General features: G+C 38.7%; 4 protein-coding genes across 5 annotated transcripts; 3 read left to right on the forward strand and 1 right to left on the reverse strand.

Moving 5' to 3' along the window:
- The first annotated feature begins 2,356 nt into the window (after positions 1-2,356).
- LOC140806801 (uncharacterized) lies at positions 2,357-6,072 on the forward strand. Its single transcript, XM_073163333.1, has 4 exons — positions 2,357-4,157; positions 4,425-5,086; positions 5,183-5,638; positions 5,920-6,072. Exons 1-4 carry the CDS (start codon positions 2,357-2,359, stop codon positions 6,070-6,072), a joined length of 3,072 nt encoding a protein of 1,023 aa, XP_073019434.1.
- A 175-nt stretch (positions 6,073-6,247) lies between these two features.
- Positions 6,248-6,835, forward strand: LOC140806802 (uncharacterized). The gene has a single exon (XM_073163334.1). The coding sequence runs from the start codon at positions 6,248-6,250 to the stop codon at positions 6,833-6,835; it is 588 nt and encodes a 195-aa protein (XP_073019435.1).
- Positions 6,836-9,976: 3,141 nt separating this feature from the next.
- LOC140807308 (uncharacterized) lies at positions 9,977-13,247 on the forward strand. Its single transcript, XM_073164106.1, has 4 exons — positions 9,977-10,084; positions 10,173-10,615; positions 11,993-12,599; positions 12,683-13,247. Exons 1-4 carry the CDS (start codon positions 9,995-9,997, stop codon positions 13,139-13,141), a joined length of 1,599 nt encoding a protein of 532 aa, XP_073020207.1. The 5' UTR covers positions 9,977-9,994; the 3' UTR covers positions 13,142-13,247.
- Positions 13,248-16,339: 3,092 nt separating this feature from the next.
- LOC140807592 (WRKY transcription factor 72A-like) lies at positions 16,340-19,076 on the reverse strand. 2 transcript variants are annotated; one of them, XM_073164518.1, is made up of 4 exons: positions 18,946-19,076; positions 18,302-18,850; positions 18,075-18,188; positions 16,340-17,422 (listed from the first exon to the last, which is right to left on the reverse strand). In XM_073164518.1, the coding sequence occupies exons 1-4, from the start codon at positions 19,021-19,023 to the stop codon at positions 16,631-16,633; spliced, it is 1,533 nt and encodes a 510-aa protein (XP_073020619.1). In that variant the 5' UTR covers positions 19,024-19,076; the 3' UTR covers positions 16,340-16,630. The 2 variants fall into 2 exon arrangements, with proteins under 2 accessions (XP_073020619.1, XP_073020618.1); XM_073164517.1 differs by having other exon boundaries at positions 18,302-18,847; positions 18,940-19,076.
- Between the last annotated feature and the right edge of the window lie 301 nt (positions 19,077-19,377).

Consider the following 19,377-nt stretch of genomic DNA (forward strand, 5'->3'; position numbering starts at 1 on the left):
AATGCCATGTTTAGCCCCACCATTCCCCACCTATAAATACTCCACCATACCTAGCCTCCCTACCTCATATTTTCGAGAACCCATAGCTGCAATTTTCGAAAATTCAGCAGACCCCCCTAGCCGAAATATTGCACAAAAACCGTCCAAGGAACTAAGCCGAAGCGCTGCCCGAGTGAGGAGCACGAAGCGATCCACTTTTCAAAGCCAAGCACCTACGTTTTCGCACCAATATTTATTGTAAGTGGGCTTATTTTTAAACTTTAAAATTTTGGAGTTGTATATGCATATTTTCGGTTTTTACAAGAAAAACAAATAGTCGGGTACAATCTTCCTTCTACTCCTTTCTTGTATTGTCATACGATTTTAAATGCACTGTGAGGAGTCGACTGTATACGGGTGGGAATCCCAACCACGACGTACCCTTACGCGGTGGGGGACATAACCGCTATACGGCCTCGCCCCCTTAGAGGAGTAAAAATTAGGGACTGACGTCAGTAAACCGTAGAAAGTAGATGAGTCGCAGTGCTGTGTCAATATTATGCATGTTTACGAAGTACGTATGGAACTCATGTTTTATGTTCGAAATTTATGCATGTTGTATTTATTGTACTCGATATTTCCCCCACTTGCTGAGTATCCCCAAATACTCACCCCCCTTACAACCCTTCCTAGATAAGCCCGAAGAGGAACTCGAGGATGAGGAGTCCGAACAGTTCTGGGGATGGTGAACGCTCAAGGGAATTAGTTTAAGTTATTATTAATTAGATTTACGTTTCCGCATTAAAACTCTGTCGTCTTATTTATTTCGATGATTGTAAAGACAATTGTTACATTTTGAGATTATGATATATAAACTGGTTTCGGTTTAAACTGTGCTACGAAAGGCTTGTCGTTTTAAATTGTGTGATTGTAAACGACGCCGGTGTCAATCCCGAGTTTCGGGGCGTGACATTTAAGTGGTATCAGAGCCGCCAGGTTCATAGTCCGGTTGGGAAAAATCGATTTTCGAAAAAAAAAAAAAAAAAAACCCCTAAAAATTTTCGGTGGAATTTTAACTCGAGGCCGATGCTATCCCCTCCGAAACGGCCCAACGATCAAGACTCCCTACCCTAATTGGGAGCTCCAGCGAAAAATCGCGAAATTCCTTCGTTTAGGCCTCCGAAACCTCGATTTTGCCGTTTTAGGAAAGTTTTGTAACTCCTATAACTTTTCGTAGGAAACTCAGAATTCGATTCCGTCAACTGTTCTGGAATCCTCTCGACATATGCTTCGAACCCATGTGTCTAAATCCAAACTTTCCATTTTTGGAAAAAAAAATATATTTATTTAAATTTCGAAAATTTCATATATACTGCATATTCTCACTTGTTATATACTGTCTATTTCGGATTCTGAGCATTTCCATTTTTGATTTCAGGAAATGGCTCCATCTACCCCCATGCGACCCCGTACCCGTGTCCAAGCTGCCCTTCATTTAAAAGAGCTTGCTATTCACTACCAGTCACGCCAGATTCGGCGACTTAGAGCCCGATTAAGTGAAAGGAGAGGTGAGGCCGAAACCTTAACCGCTGAGAAAGAAGAGCTTCATGTCCGCCTTAATCAATCTATCTATCAAGGCGAACTAGTTAGGGGAGACAACATGGACTTGAGAGAGGCCATAGAGCACAGTCTGTATCGAGAAGGAAAGCTGAGAGAAGATATAGAGAGATACCGTAAGGAATTGGAAGAGGAGAAACAACAGAGCGCCAAGGATAAAAGGAGACTAGAAAATTCCGGTGACGCCATGAACAGCCTAGCATATGTGAACCAACGCCTAGTCCAGCAAGCTGAAGCTCTAAAGGATAAAGTCAAAAAGAAGGAACAATTTCATCTGCAGTATCAGAAACATTGGAACGACGAGATGGAAGTGGCTGAGGCGGAGATTCAAGGACTTAAGACTCAAGTGACACAACTTACCGAAGAAAACGCCCAGCTCACCCACATGGTGGAGTTACTACAAGAGGAAGAGCCGGAAGAAGAGGAGCCGATAGAGATCGATGAGCCCATAGCTGCCATAGGAGATGGAGAGATAGACGATTAGAGTCCCTCAGTTATTTTTCCTTATTACTAGGAGTTTATCCTTCCGTTGTTGCTATTTTATTTTTAGTCAGCATGACATATTTCCATTCAGTACGCTTTGTTCATTCAGTTGTTTCTTTAAATTCGAAAATTAATAAAATATGATTATTATTTATCTCAGTCGTGCATCTATATTCAAGTTATGTTTGTTTATTTACTCAGTTGTTAGAGCATAACTTATCTATTCAATCTTGTCGATTTGTACAACAAATTCTTAGAAACGTTTAACTTGTAGGAAATGGCCGGTAGACCACCGAGACAGATTCGCAACCCCCGTTATGCCAACAACAACAACACTAATGAAGAAGGCAACGCACCTCCACCTCAATTCAGCCTTAATCAAGCAGATTTGATGGCTATAGCCACGATCGTGGCAACGACACTTCAGGGGTTAGTGAACCCCAATGCTAATCAGCAGCCCCCACCTCCACCACAGCATGGGGTCAAGTTTCATTACGAGTCTCTGCGCAAGAATAGGTGCCCAACTTTCAGTGGCGCTGCCGACCCCGAAGTTAGCCAGAGCTGGCTAAAAAGCGTGGAAACTCAGTTGAGACTGCTGGAAGTCCCGGATGCCCTAAAGGTGGACGTAGTAGTGCCTTTCCTGGAAGACAAGGCAGCTAAATGGTGGGAAGCAGTCTCGCCAGCCATGACCGCTGCTGGACCAATCACATGGCGAATCTTCCGGGAAACATTTCTGAAACAGTACTACCCGGCAGATGTCAGACTGCAGAAGTTAAGTGAGTTTGAGAATCTCAGTCAGGCCCCAGATATGTCAGTAGTAGAGTATACCTCTCAGTTTAATGCCCTTGGATCATATGCTCCAGCGATTATGGCGGATGAAGTCCTGAAATTGCACCGCTTTAAGAAGGGGTTGAACAGCAGGATCCAATCAGCTCTAGCGGTCTACCAACCTGCCAACTTTTCCGATTTGATGGGTGCGGCTATCCGAGCCGAGGCTGATATTCGTCGAAGAGAAGGGGAAAACAGGAACAAGCGACCTCTTAACAGCCAGCCTTCTCAAGGGAGACCAGTGTTCAAGAGGCCCAATCAGTCAGGTGGACCTCCCTCCGGGCAATCCCCCGCCACTAACTATCAAGGACTCAAGCCATGCTCAACATGTGGCTTCAAGCACTCCGGGGAATGCCGAAGGGCCAGCGGTGTATGCTTTGGATGTGGGAAAGCGGGGCACCGAATTGCAGAATATCCTACCGCTGCCAACCGACCAGCAGGGCCAAACAGAGGAACTAGGCCAAATCCGGGAGCAGGCCCTAGTAAACCAAAAGAGGACAAACCCAATGCTAGGATCTTTGCCATGACCCAGGAAGAGGCTGATGACGCAACTGAAGTAGTGTCAGGTACCATTCTAATTCAATCAGTACCTGCCTATGCATTATTTGACTGCGGTGCTACCCATTCCTTTTTGTCTAAGAGATTTGCTAAGAAGTTAGGACGTAGGCCTGATAAGCTAACTGAACCTTTCCGAATAGCCACACCTACGAGTAGAGCTATAGAAACTGAGGAGATTTACAGAGGGTGTGAAATCAGTATCAATAATCAGACTTTTAGCGCCGACTTGATACAGTTGATCATGGTCGATTTCGACATCATCTTAGGGATGGATTGGTTAGCGAGGAACAATGCAGTAGTAGATTGTAAGGGAAAGGAAGTCAAACTCCGAACCCCGAATCAAGAAGAAGTCGTGTTTCACGGTAAATCCAAGGGGCGGAAATCACTATTGTCCGCATCTCAAGCTTGGAAAGCCATGAAATCCGGAGAAGATATCTACCTAGCAATGGTCAGGGAGGTAACAGAAGAAGTCGAGCTGAAACTGGAAGACATCCCGATAGTGAGAGAGTTCCCCGATGTTTTTCCAGAAGAACTCTCAGGGACGGTCCCAGACCGCGAAGTGGAGTTCGAGATCAACTTGGTTCCCGGTGCGGCACCAATCTCTAAAACACCTTACAGAATGGCACCAGCTGAGCTTAAGGAGCTAAAGGAACAGCTTCAAGAATTGCTAGACAAGAGGCAAATTCGGCCGAGTGTGTCCCCGTGGGGAGCTCCGGTACTCTTCGTCAAGAAGAAAGACGGGAGTATGAGATTGTGCATCGACTACAGAGAATTGAACAAGATCACGATCAAGAACAGGTACCCTCTACCTCGGATAGACGATCTGTTTGATCAGCTTAAGGGAGCTGCCATCTTTTCTAAACTGGACCTGAGGACAGGTTATCACCAATTGAAGGTCAGGGCTGAAGACATTCCCAAGACAGCCTTTCGAACCAGATACGGGCATTATGAATTCACAGTGATGCCTTTCGGTTTGACCAACGCACCGGCAGCATTCATGGACCTTATTAACAGAGTATTCAAGCCATTTCTGGATCAGTTCATAGTGGTATTCATCGACGATATTCTCGTCTATTCTCCTGACGAGGCGAGCCATGAAGAGCACCTTCACCTTGCTCTACAAATCTTAAGAGAGAACAAGCTCTATGCTAAGTTTAGCAAGTGTGAATTCTGGCTGAGAAGTGTGTCGTTTCTAGGACACGTGATCTCGAGAACAGGAGTGTCAGTGGATCCAAGGAAAGTAGAGGCGATTACAGAGTGGCCGAGACCGAAGAACGCCACCGATATCAGAAGCTTCCTTGGATTGGCAGGGTATTACCGAAAATTCGTCGAAGGGTTCTCCTCGATAGCCGTGCCACTGACGAAGCTCACACAGAAAAATTCTAAATTCACCTGGAGTGAGGATTGCGAGAAAAGTTTCCAGACACTGAAAGAGAAACTCGCATCCACACCAGTGCTGATCTTGCCAGCGGAAAATAAAGATTTCACTATTTACAGTGACGCCTCTAAAGATGGCCTAGGGTGCGTACTCATGCAAGAAGGAAGAGTGATCGCCTATGCGTCAAGACAGTTGAAACCGCACGAGCAGAATTATCCTACTCATGACCTGGAGCTAGCAGCGGTTGTCTTCACCTTAAAGATTTGGAGGCACTATCTCTATGGTGCTAAATGTGAAATCTTCACAGACCATCAGAGCCTCAAGTACTTATTCACCCAGAAGGAACTTAACATGAGGCAAAGGCGATGGATCGAGCTCCTGAAGGACTATGACTTGACCATAAGTTACCATCCGGGTAAAGCAAACAAAGTGGCTGATGCGCTAAGTCGTAAGGGCCCAGGCAAGATAACTCTAGCGTCCCTCTCTGCCCAGCCATGCCTACAGGAGACCGTCAAGTTAAACCAGGATCCAGACCCGGTACTTACTAAAGTTAAGGAGCAGGTCAGAGAAGGGAAGTCTCAGGAGCATCAGATTGATGACAAGGGAATCTTATGGATGAAAGGGAGACTGTGTGTGCCCGACAATGATAACCTTCGCCAAGAGATAATGGCAGAGGCGCACAAGTCAAAATTCTTAGTCCATCCAGGCAGTACGAAAATGTACAGAGACCTCAAGAACAGTTTCTGGTGGAATGGCATGAAAAGAGATGTAGCTGAATTCGTCTCCAGATGTCAGGTATGTCAGCAGGTCAAGGCAGAACACCAGCGATCTGGAGGATTACTGCAACCTTTGGAAATTCCCGAATGGAAGTGGGAGCATATTTCCATGGACTTCGTGGTAGGATTGCCAAAGTCTAGGCAAAGCCACGACGGTATATGGGTGATAGTAGACAGACTTACAAAGACTGCACACTTCCTACCCGTCCGCATGAACTACAATCTCGACAAATTGGCTTCCTTATACATGGACAACATTGTGAGGCTGCATGGAGTGCCAGTGAGCATCCTATCTGATAGAGACCCGAGGTTCGTCTCGCGATTTTGGAAGAGCTTTCAAGAGGCCATGGGAACAAAAGTGACCCTAACTACGGCCTATCATCCTCAAACCGATGGGCAAACGGAGAGAACCATACAAACTTTAGAGGATATACTGCGGGCATGCGCTCTTGAATTCAGTAGCAACTGGAGCACTCATTTACCCCTAATTGAGTTTGCTTACAACAACAGCTATCACAGCAGCATCGGAATGGCTCCATACGAAGCCCTTTATGGAAGAAAATGTCGATCACCACTTTATTGGGATGAAGTGGGAGAGAAAGATATAGTGAGACCCGAGCTAGTACAGATGACAGTAGACAAGGTTAAAATTGTCCGAGAGAAACTCAAAGCAGCTCAAGATCGACAGAAAAGTTGGGCAGATCTTAAGAGAAGGCCTGTAGAGTTCAATGTGGGCGAGAAGGCTTATGTGAAAGTCTCGCCTATGAGAGGAGTTGTCCGATTCAGCAAGGCCGGCAAGTTGAACCCTCGATATGTGGGACCCTTTGAAATTTTGGAAAAAGTGGGCACGCTAGCATGCAGGCTGGCACTGCCACCAAACATGTCAAGGATCCACAACGTGTTCCATGTGTCCCAACTAAGAAAGTACATTCCAGACCCGAGTCACGTGTTGGAGGTAGAACCACTCGTAATTGAAGGGAACTTGGGGGAAGAACTGAAATACGAGGAAGTCCCCATCAGGATTGTGGACGCTAAAGAGCAAGTTCTTAGGCGACGTATCACCCCCTACGTCAAAGTGCAGTGGTCCAACCACACGGAGCGAGAAGCAACTTGGGAAGTTGAAGAAAAGATGCGGAAAGAATATCCCTACCTATTTGGAGACCAAGCCAACTCAAGTTTCGAGGACGAAACTTCTCATAAGGAGGGAGGAATGTGAGAACCGTAATTTTTCAACTTTTATTTTATTTATTCATGTGTAAGGAAATTAAGATATTAGACCCTTGAAATAATTGAGAAAATAAGGGAAATCCTTGTATTAGAAATCTTATTATTGAGAATCTCAATTACCATGTCAATAAGAGGTATACCAAGGCATGCAAATTTCGAAATTGGGGAAGAGGGATTTACAAGATTGAGGTATCCTACAATATCTAAAGAATTAAGGCATGCTATGGCAATCAAATTTTCGAGATCCTCCTAAGAATATATATGCCTAGATTGTGATGCATGGATGCATGGAAATTTCAAGAAAAAGTGGAGCCAAATCATCAAATTGTGCACAAAATCCTTGACTTAGCTAGCATATATTTTCGAAAATAATCTAGGGCTAGGGACAAAGGAATGAATCTCTCAAATTGGTAGTAAATAAACTCACCATGGAATGATGTCTTGGGAAAGAAAATCGGGAGAATATTGAGTGCAAAATGTGAGATCTTAATGCCATGTTTAGCCCCACCATTCCCCACCTATAAATACTCCACCATACCTAGCCTCCCTACCTCATATTTTCGAGAACCCATAGCTGCAATTTTCGAAAATTCAGCAGACCCCCCTAGCCGAAATATTGCACAAAAACCGTCCAAGGAACTAAGCCGAAGCGCTGCCCGAGTGAGGAGCACGAAGCGATCCACTTTTCAAAGCCAAGCACCTACGTTTTCGCAACAATATTTATTGTAAGTGGGCTTATTTTTAAACTTTAAAATTTCGGATTTGTATATGCATATTTTCGGTTTTTACAAGAAAAACAAATAGTCGGGTACAATCTTCCTTCTACTCCTTTCTTGTATTGTCATACGATTTTAAATGCACTGTGAGGAGTCGACTGTATACGGGTGGGAATCCCAACCACGACGTACCCTTACGCGGTGGGGGACATAACCGCTATACGGCCTCGCCCCTTTAGAGGAGTAAAAATTAGGGACTGACGTCAGTAAACCGTAGAAAGTAGATGAGTCGCAGTGCTGTGTCAATATTATGCATGTTTACGAAGTACGTATGGAACTCATGTTTTATGTTCGAAATTTATGCATGTTGTATTTATTGTACTCGATATTTCCCCCACTTGCTGAATATTCCCAAATACTCACCCCCCTTACAACCCTTCCCAGATAAGCCCGAAGAGGAACTCGAGGATGAGGAGTCCGAACAGTTCTGGGGATGGTGAACGCTCAAGGGAATTAGTTTAAGTTATTATTAATTAGATTTACGTTTCCGCATTAAAACTCTGTCGTCTTATTTATTTCGGTGATTGTAAAGACAATTGTTACATTTTGAGATTATGATATATAAACTGGTTTCGGATTAAACTGTGCTACGAAAGGCTTGTCGTTTTAAATTGTGTGATTGTAAACGACGCCGGTGTCAATCCCGAGTTTCGGGGCGTGACAAAGAATGTAAGAAATAGAGTTAAATATGATTTTGAAGAATGTTGCAGTGGTGATGGTGGTGATCTTGTATCTGAGATGGTGTTTGTCAACCAAATAATGAGATCGATGTATGATCTAACTCAACTGAGCAAACCTCATGAGGATGCGAGAAAAATATTATATAGATTGGTTGACATAGCAAAAGATGAAATCTCTAATCTTATCCAGAAAATTTGAGTGTAGATGATGAGACATCGTGTGATGATATTACAAGTTATGATTACATGCCTAAAGTATGCGTACGTAAGCCCTCATCCTCTTATTTTGAGATAAAACTCCAATTTTGATGCCGCAGTATGAAAGTCTAATCAAATATTCCATTTTGAAGGAGAGACCGACGCTACAGAGTGGACGTTAGACTTCAATATAAAGAAATTAACTTCTTTATTTTCTCTTTGATCATTCAAAGTTTGACTTTTGTATATTAAATTTTATTTCAATATTTTGATTTAATTGATAACATGATGTCGAATGATTAAACAATTATGGATGTTATATTAACTATTTTTTTGTCGTAACATCATTATTTTTTTTACGTAATAAAAAAATCAAAGTAAAATGAATCATATTTTTCTTTTAAATATTCAGTGAACCAAAAAAAAATTTAGTATAAAAAAAAATTTTCTCTCGATGTAAACGCAACTTTCTTGTTTTGAGCAAAACTTATGTGAGACGGTCTCATGGGTCGTAATTTGTGAGATAAATCTTTTATTTGGGTCATCCATGAAAAAAATATGACTTTTTATGCTAAGAGTATTACTTTATATTGTGAATATCGGTAGGATTGACCCGTCTCACAGATAAAGATTCATGAGACTGTCTCACAAGACACCTACACTTTGACAAATTCTTTGCTCTCTCATTTTCAATTCTATTAAAACGGCCTTATCCAAGCACGCGGTCATGTTAGGGGAACTTACGGGGAGTAGAATCAAGTTTCTTTCAATTATTGCAATATTGATTTAATAAATTAATAGCTTGAAACTCTATTAATGAAATATAATTTTGACATTCTAAATTTTTATATTTTGTTTCACCTTTCTAAATTTGTTTGATTGGTGGTCGTTGCTATGATTGTTTGTTTTTTCGCGTTTAATCTTTTTTCGTTGAGAGGTAAATATAAATTATAAAAATTCAATTTTGATAATATAACAGACAAAAATAACAACCGGGAAAATATAGAAATAGTGATCATGAAAACATAGATGACAAAAAAACATTAATTTTCCTTGTAATATTCATAAGTAACAAATTAATATTAAAATTGATTTTCTTCTCTCGAATCACTTGCCCGTGGGAACTTGGAAATTAGATCGGGTATTGAAACGTAAAACTCAAGTCATATAAACTTTACTCTCTGAATAATATTTAGAGTAGGTTACTTGTGAGACGGTCTCACGAATCTTTATTTGTAGATGAGTCAATCCTACCGATATTCACAAGAAAAAATAATGCTCTTAGCATAAAAAGTAATATTTTTTCATTGATAACTCAAATAAAAGATCTGTCTCACAAAATACGATATGTGAGACCGTCTCAGATAAGTTTTTGCCTAATATTCAAAAGAGTTGGCAACCCTACTTGTCCTTTTTCATTCTTCGCATTAATGGACTTTTATATATTTATTATTATTATATTTTAATGATTATAAATACCATTTCAATTTTCGGATGCTCAAGTGTTCAAACATGAGTTGCATTCTTGTTTCCCTTTTTTCAGTCTTGTCTCTAATTCTATTTTCAGACTTATCTTCTGCCGAAGTAGGCCACAAAAAAAATTAGAAATAAAAACTCATATTTATTTATTTGATTTTGCAAACATTAATGATTCAAGTTTTCTTGATTGCAGTGGTATAATCACGGGCGAGACATAACAAACAGAAGGAACGCCATCGATGAAGTTATAATCAATCCAATCACAGTGAAGGGATTGAAACTAAGATGGCTATTCAATGCAGGATTCGACATAACCGCGACACCGGCCGTAGCGAACGGAGTGGTATATTTTCCATCATGGAATGGAAATCTTTATGCAGTGAATGCTTTCAGTGGAGCACTGATTTGGCAAAAAAATTTAGGCCAGCTAACCGGCATACTTCCCTCGAGGCAATATGTGAATGTAACGGCGTCACGCGCCACCCCGATTGTGGCTGATGATCTCTTGGTTGTCGCGATCTATGGACCGGCTTACGTGGTTGCGGTGAAACGAGCCACTGGGCAGCTTGTGTGGTCTACTCGGTTAGATCCAGGTCCTTTGAGCCAAATCACTCAGGGTGGAACTGTTTATCGGGGGTAGGTGCTTCTACTTGTGATCTTGTATTTCACTTTGTTTTTTATTGGATATAATGGGAAAGGATGCAACGCAATCATTATTATTTTTTTTTGGTTATTTTCTATTTTTAAAATAAATATTTTCTTTTTTGTCAATTTTTGTTGCATCATTTTTCACCTTGTTCGGCACTTTTTCAACTTTTTTATTTTTTACATTTTTTTGAAAATTGAATTATTTCTTATATCACTAAAAAAAATAATTTCTTATATTTAAAAGTTAAAATTTTATTTTTATCAGTGATTAATTAGATTTTGAATTTAGTATCTGAATTATGTTTACGATTGAATTTCAAAAAATTTAATTTATTAATATCATTATTTATATAAACATTTAAAATTTTTAATTTTATTTTAATTTTTATCTTGTCAATTTTTCTTTTTCGACCGGTTCAGCCTTATAATTTTTTTCTAAAAAAGAATTGAAATATTTCATATATATCTAAAAAAATAAAAATTATTTCTTGTATTTAAAAAAAAAATTTTGGTTACAAATATGTGACTAACTGGAATTTGATGAAAAATAATATATATATATATATATATATATATATATATATATATATATATATATATATATATATATATATATATATATCAGGTATTTGAAAATTTAATTGTATTAAAAGTTAAAATTTTATTTTTGGTAATATATGATTAATCACATGTTTGTAATATAAATTAAATTTAGACTTTTAATTGCAAGAAATGTTTTTAAAAAAATTTTGGGATATAAGAAATAAGTCAATTTTCGAAAAAATAATAACAAAAAGGTCTGAACGGTCGAAAAAATGATTAGTGAAAAATTGACAAGATAAAAAAAATGAGAAAATAGTTTGTTTTTTTTAAATAAAATATAAAAGAAAGCCTAAATTTTTTTTCAAAAAAAAATTAATTGTGCTACTGGCGAATCAATTCATTTGAAAAATAAAGTAGGGTCTAGCTGATTTTCTAGTTGACCAATGATAGATAGATAGATAGGAATGGCAGGACGTAAACGAGCTAGGCTTCGTTAGCCAGTTCTACTTTTAGAAGCTATTTTTAATGCCATGCCGCTCGGGCTCCCGGTGATAGAGGGCCAAGATGATATAAGATCTTAGAGATCCCCACAGCTGAGGATCCTTTACCAAATATAATGCATTTTACCTAAAAAAAATTAGATATGGCTAAACTTTACCGAAAAGTAAGCGTAAAATTTCTTATATTCCTTCAATTTTTTGCGAATATCCCATGTTTGAGCCTTTAATAGTTAACGATTATTTAACTATAGTAAAACAGAGATACTTTCTACTAATGAGCAATTATGACAGAAATTTGGGTAACAATTTTCTGTGATTCCAGCGGCTTGTACGTGGGAGTGTCATCTTTGGAAGAAATTTTGCCAGCCGGACAGTGTTGCACTTTCCGTGGAAGCCTGGCAAAACTGGATGTTAAAACAGGAAAAATTTTGTGGCAGACCTACACACTTCCCGATAACGGGGGCAAGCTAGGTGAATATTCTGGTGCAGCTATCTGGGGCAGTAGCCCTTCCATCGACGTAACAAGAGGCCTCGTCTTTGCGGGAACAGGCAATCTTTACATTGCTCCACCTGCCGTGCAACAGTGTCAGGCTCGTCTGAATAATCAAACAACGCCTCCAACAGGCCCTACTAATCCATGCTTCGGACCCGATATTCACTTCAATTCCATCTTGGCGTTTGACATTTATTCAGGGAGGATTGTTTGGGCTAAGCAACTTGGGGGTTATGATGTTTTCTATTTCGCGTGTCTGGTACCCAATAATCCTGATTGCCCCACAGGCCCGAACCTGGATGCTGATTTCGGAGAGGCTCCAATGCTACTGACTATATTATCGAATGGACAGTTTCGTGATATTGTCGTGGCAGTGCAGAAAAGTGGATTTGCGTGGGCTTTGGATCGAAAGACCGGAGATATAGTTTGGTCCACGGTAAGTTTCTTGTTTTGAATAGCTGTGTTCAGGGAATATACAGCGCGCTCAAGTGTGTTTCTATTTTTACTTGTATACTACAGAAAGCAGGTCCTGGATCTCTGGAAGGAGGAGGGGTGTGGGGTGCTGCCACGGATGGAAAACGGGTTTATACGAATATCGTAAATAGCGATAGACTCCCCTTTACGCTCAAGCCATCCACTCAGAACACCACAGCCGGTGGGTGGGTGGCAATGGACGCCAACACAGGGAAGATTCTGTGGACCACCGCTGATCCGAGCAATGACACTGCACACGGACCAGTGACTATAGTGAATGGAGTTCTGTTTGCAGGGTCAGTCGCACCTACCGGACCTGTATATGCCATGGATGCTGCAACCGGTGCCGTCATATGGTCGTATAAGACTGGTGCTACCGTGTTTGGAGGAGCATCCGCCAGCTACGGCTGCATTTATATTGGACATGGATATTCAGTTGGCCAGGCAAAGTTCCATCCGAGTTGGAATAGTGGGAAATATCTTTTTGCCTTCTGTTTTCGATAGTTCCTGGAAAAATAACGCATACTTGTTTGAAAGAAAAATTTTAGCCTGTCAATTAAGATATATATAATAAGAAGGAAAGACATAAATGAAAAAACAGGTTGTTCTACCCGGAAATTACATATTAAAATATTGCTTTCTTGAATATCATGTCACATATAGCATTCTAGACAAGAAAAAAGATAGATAAAACCCATTATTACATTAAATATCAGTTGACCACCAGAGTTCCCCCAAACACTTCAGTGGGAAGCATGAAAGCTCTTCAATGAAGTGTTTCGAGGAAACTCGAGAGGAAACCCGATTCTTAGTTAACTCTTTCTATGTCATACTTCACCAGGATATGTATCTATTTATAGACAAGTTGAGTCTATGTTTGGAGAAAAGAAAGAAAACTAATTCATGTTTCCAGCCGGTAGGGAAGAGTACTAGTACTACTGCATGCATGTTGTTGTAGAAGACATATATGCTTCAGAGGACCACTTTTCCTCACAGTGAAATAAGGTTAAATACATGCGAGTGCTTGAACCTAGCCATGAATTCAGGTTAAATAGTAAAAAGGGAATATTTTTTAGAGCAAGTGACCACAAAATCTGCATCTTTCCGTCCATCACTTTTGGCATCACAATTTCTAGTAAAATTCTATTTTGATTTGTCAGGGAAAAGTGCAACGGATTCAGTTGATATAAAGGACACTGATAATTCGATTTAATCCCTTTTAATTCGAAGTCTTAAGATATATAGTGCTTCATAATGTAACATGAGGATGAGATTAACCTGTAACAGAAGTAAACATAAAAAGATGGAATTTTCATGTAATGAAAAGATTCCAACTTTTGATATATCAAATGCTTTTTCTTCACTTGACCCAACATCACGGCTAGGAACAGAAACTAAAGCTTTAATCGTCAAGTTTTTCGCCCCTTCGAAATCTGGAAGGCTCAGACTACCACAAATATTCCAAGTTTATGTGGATCATACCAGCACATTCTATATAAACCGTGAAGGATATATGAACTAATTCAAGTACCATATATCCAAGAAACAGAACGAGTCGTCGTCGGGTTTCCCCTAGAGTTCCCTCTATCGCTTCATTGAGTATTCTCTTCAAGAAACATGCCCACTGAAGTGTTTGGGGGAACTCCTGGTGTGATCTGATCCAATACAGAGTTTTAAGACCACAGCAGACGGAAAGATGAATCGTGAATATACAGCAAACGGGTCGTCTCAAGGGCCCCGTAACAGGTGTATACATGCCTTTTATAAATGAATTTAAATATTGATTCTTGAAAGATAAAAAGACATTTATTGCTAAGCGTTGTTCTGTATGAAATTACTAGTGCTAGGATTTTAATTACACTCTGAAAGTGAAACAGATAAATTGAAGTTTTAGGCAATGCGGCCGCGAGTATATATTTTTCAACCTTCAAATGCCTTGTTTCGCATCAGTATATATTTCCTTAATTTTCATCACAACTATCATTGTTTGTATTGAGTTGAAAATTTGAAGGAGAGATAGGCAGTGGGAACCTCAGTGGATATCTTAGGGAAATTGCAAGTTAGCAGGTTTTGAATTTAAATAGTCATGTCATTTGTACAATTTTGATTTTCATTCCGTATCAGAATTTTTTTTTTTTGGCCGAAAACCATTAAATTCATCGAATATTTTTTTAGTTTTCATGTTAAGCTCCTCGTCCGTGGCATATCTACACCGACTTTGTTGAAAAAAAATTTCAAAAAAAAAAAAATCTCATAGTACAATATAAATCAAACTAGTCTACTTCATAAATAACTTTTTTTCACAACAATTCCCAATAACGAAACAGAGTTGCGGAAGCATTACCACTTAATTAGAAACTGGAATAACGTAACTAATTTAAGTTCTTAAATTTGAAAACATCTTTTTCACCAACCCAAAAACATAGTTTGATCCTCCTCGTCTAATTGGTCTTCATTTTTATATGAGAAGCGAGAGTAATACGTGAATGTTTGGAGAAACACTCAGAAAATGAGGACCGATCGAGCACATATAACAAATGCGTAGATATTTTTCAAATTAGGTGCATATATTGACAAAAACATAACATATCATAAACGTGATGCACTGAAATTCACGGTTAGAATCTCACCGTATAAGGGAGTCCTACGACGTTACAATACCATTGTATAATAATCATATGTTATCATAGTTCTGAAATCCTTTTCCATATCAAGTCGATCATAACAGTACTTAAACACATTATTTTTAAACATGACATGAATGAAGGAATCATGCTGGAACAAAATTTTTTGAAAACAAAATCGTAAGACGAAGATCTCATACGTGAATATATTTATTTTGAAACATAATCTCACTTACCTTATTTCTTTTGCTTAATAACGTGAAGGGCAAGGGTATATTACTCAAAAATTTTCTTCCTTTTCTTGAAAATCTTCTTCCTTTTGAGAGAGTTTCTCTATAGCGCTTCGCCTAGTATCCACCTCTAGCATTGCTCTAGAGTATATTTTTGGTGTGACTTTGTCTGATGGTCTATCCATAGGTGTCGAGAAGGATGTCGAGACAGAATTGATAACTTTTAAATCTCGAATTTTAAAGGAATTCCGAAGATTTGATTTCTGATAAGTTGCCTATGACTATCCCAAGATCACTTATCTTGGTAATCTGGGTATTTATCTCAAAGATTCATTTTCACTTGATATCTTTATCTCCAAAATCCTTTATCCTGATATATCAATATTGTTTTATCTTGCCAAAATTCAAAAGAAATCTTGATCCCCAAATCAGGAATTTTAAAAATTAAAGTGAGTCAATTGTCGAAAATTCTAGTATAAATTTTCGAGTTTTCACATGTAACTCATACTCTTCTGTATAGCAAAAATTAAGCCAAAATTACAAACATTAAAATTCATTTACGAAAAAATGATGGGGAAAAATAAAGCGCAACGACACCTAGTATTTCAAAATGGGTAGAAAAAACTTGTCGTTTTCTTTTATTAGCTCAGATGATTTTACTATATATAACATAAATTTTATTTTTGTCATATATAAGCTATATAGAAGATTATCATGACCAAATAAGCAATATTTGATGTGTTTATCGACTTTCAAGAAAAATGGCCCAAAAAAAATCAAGTTACTCTTGAAAATCAAACTTTAACTATATACATGACTAAAATCCAAAATATGTATCTTACAATATTAAAATTGTAATTTTCAAAAAATCCACTACCAAAAAGTTATTACAAAGTTGTAGCAGGACATAAGAGAGTCAGTTAATCCCTAAGAAACTGCACATTTCTATTCTTGTTCGCCGGTCTCACATACATCAAATACATCATTTACACAACCTAGCACCTAACACTACTAAAAAAAACATTGTGAAACATGAGAATAATTTGATCTTAGAACCATGATTAAATGCACAAAATAATTAACATTTTTCTTGTCCTTATTCTTGATCCAATCTTGAAGATAAAGGAAGAGATGCCAATTTATTTCCGCTGTGGATTCAGTGATTCGAGATATTTGCTCAAGTAACTAGTGGCACACGCAGTAACACCATTTCTTGACGATGGCTGTGAAAAACTCAGACCAAAATTCTCACCCAACCTCAGGTTCTGTCCTGAATTTGATTCTTGAACATTATTGACACCACCTCCATTTCCAAGAAGCGATGCGACTGCGGTAGCTAATGCTGTTTGGAACTTGGGATCACGAGCCATAGCCTTAGCCGCGGCACCGATTCCATCAACGCTCAAAACGTCTTCTTGGATATTCTTGTTATAAACACTAGGCTGAGAATAAGACGATGCATGGATTTCGGTATGAAACAAGTTCTTATAAATGCCTAAAGAGCCAGAATCCGAATGGGGTACTGATGAAAAGTTGAGACAAGTTGAAGAAGATCCTGGCGTGGAAGAAAACAAGCTTGAAGAATGACTGTATTTGTTGTATGGAATCGAGGTGTGACTTGGTGGGGTGAGATCTAGGATAACAGTGGGGTGTGATTGGGAAGTGGCGATGGATGCTCTTGGGAAAGTGTAGGGTGATGTGAGGGTATTATTTGATGAAGAAAAGTTAAACGTGTTGAAATTTGAGGCGGTGGCAGAGGAGGTGGAGAAGACTCCTATGCTTGGCGGAGACGTGGAGGAGCCACAGTTCAGCATGGCGGCGGCTGAGGTGGTCGCAGATGCCATGGTGGTGGCAGATGGCGGAAGAGGGTGGTTGTGTGTTCCTTCATAGGTAGTGATTAGAATGGCCATGTTATCTGCACATCTTTGCACCTGGAAATGGGCAGTATAATGGTTAATGTAGCAAATTAAATTTATAAAACCGATTTCAATTTAAATAATACAGCAATTTTCCAAAGTAACATTTAACTGAAACTAGATTAAACTATCTAAAGATTATCTATAATTACTCAAGATATATATGTATCTAATTAAATTACAATTTATATTATAATATTCGTCTCCTTATCCTCAAATATATATGAGTAGGTCTCATGTGAGACCGTCTCACGGATCTCAATCTGTGAGACGGGTCAACCCTACCCATATTCACCATAAAAAGTAATACTCTCAGCATAAAAAGCAATACTTTTTCATTGATTAACCAAATAAAGATCCGTCTCACAAAATATGACCCGTGAGACCGTCTCACACAAGTTTTTGCCAATATATATAGCTACAATAAATCAGTAAACAATTTAGCTTGTTTAAAGTAAAACTCAGATCCTTCCCTCTATGAAAGTCAAAACGAATTGTTTTGCACAGAGTACATAAATATTGCTATCAATATTCCTCTATGTGAACTGTGCATGTAATAGAACAAATTAGGGTTTCTTCTATGATTATAATTAATTTCACTATTAAGTTTCCAGATACATGAAATAACAACTCACTTTATTGATAATTGTTTGAAGAATTCACATACCTGTTTTCTTACAGGGCATGATGGCGAGGCTGTGCAGCGATAGTAAGCTCGAGGGCATGGATTTCCTTTCGCTACCTTCTGTCCATATTTTCGCCATTGACATCCATCGTTCATCTGAACAAATGGAAATTCAAACTTTTCAGGATTAAACGCAGCTACCCTTTTGACTCGAATATCATAAAATCAACAAAGATCAACAATCCGAAGCATATGGATCGATAACTAACCGTTTGAGTGTCACACACAGCTCTCACAGAAACCCTAGGCTTCTTGATCACAGGATTAAGCTCCAAGATTTCATCACTTGTAGCACTTCTTGCACTTTTCAAACTTTTAATAGATCCTTTAGCCTCGATTTCTTCTTCCTTTGATTCATCTAAGCTGTTATTCTCCGAGCTCGGATTCTTTGTTAAATCACCAGAATCACATGATAAATGGAATTTGTGGTCCAATCCCAGTTCAAGTCCATCAGATTTAACAAGCTCCTTAAGGTGCTTGTTGTCTTGATTAATTTTCTTCTCTTGTTTCTTGCCATCTTCACCTGAAACACTCCCCAAGCTTAGACGACAAACGAGCTCGGACTTTTCTTCTGATTCATCAGGCTTGGGGAATGAACCTTTAAATTTAATGGGATGATCATCTTCTTTGAATATGCCATCAAAACTCATCTTCAAAGATTGGTAATTTTTCATCATCTGCGACAAAGTCAACTTCAGTTTCTTATTTTCTTCTGCAACTTCATCCATCTTCGCTTTAGCCGATTTCAGATGATCCTCCTGCAACATCACCAAATTACATTAAACATATGTCAACCTTCAAATCAGTAAAAATATTTCTTATACCGAATACTTTCAAAAAAAATAACAATTACCTCCTGAATTCCTTCTGTGAATGTTTCTTGAACAGCCTGCCCCGGAAAGATTACCGTATCTTCTTCCTTAACAACCATTTTTCAGACTATATGACGACGTAAACTTAGCTTCTGTTCTTGTTTTTGCTTTCGTGTTGAATATTTTGCATGTGATGTATGAAAAAAGCATGCCATTTTATAATATACAAGTCCAGATTTTTGACTTTAATAACCCATTAAATAAATGGATAAAGTTTTTGTGAAAAGTCAGACCCGAAAGCTTACCTTCGCATGTTACGTACACACAAAAAACGAAAATGTCAACTTTCAAGAGTGTCAACTCTTTTAATGTTTGTTTTTTTTATTAGATTAGAATGGCCAACTCTTCTATATTTACAATAAATAACTAATTGTCGAGTTGAAATATATAACATTATTATTATATCTCATAAT

Source organism: Primulina eburnea, chromosome 12 (genome assembly GCF_022965805.1).
Source record: "Primulina eburnea isolate SZY01 chromosome 12, ASM2296580v1, whole genome shotgun sequence".
Taxonomy (NCBI): domain Eukaryota; kingdom Viridiplantae; phylum Streptophyta; class Magnoliopsida; order Lamiales; family Gesneriaceae; genus Primulina; species Primulina eburnea.

Bases quoted from the DNA above. Each gene is read 5' to 3' on its own strand.
- LOC140806802 (XM_073163334.1), top strand. From the start codon at position 6,248: ATGACAGTAGACAAGGTTAAAATTGTCCGAGAGAAACTCAAAGCAGCT.
- LOC140807308 (XM_073164106.1), top strand. From the start codon at position 9,995: ATGCTCAAGTGTTCAAACATGAGTTGCATTCTTGTTTCCCTTTTTTCA. The intron at 10,616-11,992 runs GTAGGTGCTTCT...CTGTGATTCCAG, and splicing joins GGTGGAACTGTTTATCGGGG to CGGCTTGTACGTGGGAGTGT. The intron at 12,600-12,682 runs GTAAGTTTCTTG...TGTATACTACAG, and splicing joins GAGATATAGTTTGGTCCACG to AAAGCAGGTCCTGGATCTCT.
- LOC140807592 (XM_073164517.1), bottom strand. From the start codon at position 19,023: ATGGTTGTTAAGGAAGAAGATACGGTAATCTTTCCGGGGCAGGCTGTT. The intron at 18,189-18,301 runs GTTAGTTATCGA...CCATTTGTTCAG, and splicing joins CTGTGTGTGACACTCAAACG to ATGAACGATGGATGTCAATG. The intron at 17,423-18,074 runs GTATGTGAATTC...GCCCATTTCCAG, and splicing joins CATGCCCTGTAAGAAAACAG to GTGCAAAGATGTGCAGATAA.
- LOC140806801 (XM_073163333.1), top strand. From the start codon at position 2,357: ATGGCCGGTAGACCACCGAGACAGATTCGCAACCCCCGTTATGCCAAC. The intron at 4,158-4,424 runs GTGTGTCCCCGT...ATGAATTCACAG, and splicing joins CAAGAGGCAAATTCGGCCGA to TGATGCCTTTCGGTTTGACC. The intron at 5,087-5,182 runs GTTGTCTTCACC...TTATTCACCCAG, and splicing joins ATGACCTGGAGCTAGCAGCG to AAGGAACTTAACATGAGGCA.